The sequence below is a fragment of the Dermacentor andersoni genome, chromosome 10 (genome assembly GCF_023375885.2).
Source record: "Dermacentor andersoni chromosome 10, qqDerAnde1_hic_scaffold, whole genome shotgun sequence".
Lineage (NCBI taxonomy): Eukaryota > Metazoa > Arthropoda > Arachnida > Ixodida > Ixodidae > Dermacentor > Dermacentor andersoni.
Genome location: NC_092823.1, coordinates 33,978,516 through 33,980,635, shown reverse-complemented (window position 1 = coordinate 33,980,635; position 2,120 = coordinate 33,978,516). Strand labels below are relative to the sequence as shown.

The following is a 2,120-nucleotide window of genomic DNA, read 5'->3' as shown; positions in this document are numbered from 1 at the left end:
TACTGCAGCAGAGACGAAGAGCGCACCAGGTGGAGGAGGTGGGTTGGTGGGCGCTGTATTCCCATTCCCATTCGCTCAATGTTGGAGGTCACATGATCAAGCGCACGCAATGGGGGGTAGTAAGTGGTGAGTTGCGTGATCAAGTGCGCACTGAAGGACATGTCATGTGAACGGGCGTCTCCTCCTCTTGCCCGTCCGCGGCTGCGCGTGGTTCTCCGCGCCTCTGAGCGCACCCGCAGTACGTGTGGCATATCTTGGAAGCATTCTAGGTGGGCGCAAAGCATGGCCAAGCAGAGATGGCTGGTTCATAATTTTATTAGCAAGCGAAAGATTACAGCAATTTGTACGAAGGTTACGTTGTGTGGTTGCCTAATATATTGATATCGTGCACAATTTCTTTGTATTCTGAGGGAAACTGCGACCTATTCTTCAATATATTCCATTCGTGCGGTCAAATTAGAAATAAATACTGGGCACTGGATTGTGCCATTTTATTTATTCTATCTAGCCATCCGACTAATAAGTAAATATTTATGTAAAATTGTAAATTTTTTACGGGATTGTAGCATTCACATTATTATTATTATTATAACTTCTCTTTGGGCACCTTTTAATTTTATACCGCCTGCTTCTTGGCAAATTCCCAGTTGTGGTGTGTGTCAATCTCTGGAACCATGATCTCCACCTTTCTACAGGCCTGAAATCTCATTTCCAATAATGACCATGATTATGATGATGACGATGCCTTCTTGTATAATGGCACAAACCCCTTGTGCGAGAGAAGCCGCAACAAACCGAGTGGCATATTCATCCACTAATTTCTTCTTGGTCCCTCCTATATAATGGGCATCGGCCATATCTTTACTGGATGACCACTGAAACAACAGCACCACCTTGCAGTTATGCGGGCCGGGCGAAGCGGAAGAGGAAGAGAGGGCGGTCAGCATCCGCGCTTTCACGCGGACGTGGCCGTCCTCAAGGACGGGATCGCCATAGCAGCTGCAACCGCGTGCCGAGACGACGACGAAGACGCGACGCCCCCCAAGACGCCCCCGCGGCCACCTCAGCTGGCGGGCACTCGCCGCCGGCTCAGCGTGTGCCGACCCATGGAGTCGGTCATCTTGCTCAACGAGAGCCGGGGAACAGGCTCGCCCAGCACCAGCGGCGGCGAAGAGGAGACGTTGCGACTCGAAGGCTGCCTGCCGGCTGAGAAGGCGCTGCTGGACTTTGTGCGACAGTACCCGGCCCAGGGTCATACCCTGCTCCTGTACGGCGCCTCAGGCTCCGCCTTCATCTACCTGGCCAAGATGATCGCCAAGGAGGACCCACGCTGGGAGGTGCACTACGTGCGCATGAAGCAGTTCATGGGCCGCTCCCCGGGTCGCGACTGCCAGACGGAGCTGCAGACCCTGTTCACCGAAGGGGGCAAGGACAAGATCAAGATGCTCTTCTTCTACTTGCTGGACACCATCTACGGCAACACACTGGTGCCTGAAGAGATGGAGTACGCGCACCGGTTCAAGGAAGAACTCCCCGAATTCTTAAGGCGCGTGGCGTCTGCCGAGAAGCAGCAACTGGCAGTCGTCGCATCCGCGAGAAAACCCTGGCTCTTCCCGGCTGACCTGCAATCGCTCTTCCAGAAGTGGGTCCACGTCGGGCTGCCGGGTTCGGCCGAGAGGATCCGGCTCATCAGGGCTCACATCGGACAGGTTCCCTGCTCGCTGACCGACACCAACATTCTCCAGCTGTCGCGAATGACCGAAGACTACACCTATTCGGAGATTGGGAACATGGTGGAAGAGGCCCACCTGGGGCCCTTCAAGAGGATCGAAGCGGCCACGCATTTCCGGCAAGTAGGCAGGTACTGGGAAGCTTGTTCGCCCAGCGAACGCGGCGCCATGCAGCTGTCCTGGCACACGATGAAGCCGACAGATGTGAAGGAGCCCATCGTGTACGGAGATCTCCTGGACGGGTTTGTGAAGGTGGAGCTGCGTCGATCTGACAAGGAGCTGGCGAATATGGAGACTGTCCAGCTTGCTCACCCGGAGCCCAAACCAGATCTCAGTGATCACACCGATGGAGCACGTAGCAGTGAAACGTGCGCAAAAGTTCGGGGCTGA

General features: G+C 54.8%; 1 protein-coding gene across 1 annotated transcript; it reads left to right on the top strand.

Moving 5' to 3' along the window:
* The first annotated feature begins 902 nt into the window (after positions 1 to 902).
* LOC126519078 (vacuolar protein sorting-associated protein 4A-like) lies at positions 903 to 2,120 on the top strand. The gene has a single exon (XM_050168689.1). It carries the CDS (start codon positions 903 to 905, stop codon positions 2,118 to 2,120), a length of 1,218 nt encoding a protein of 405 aa, XP_050024646.1.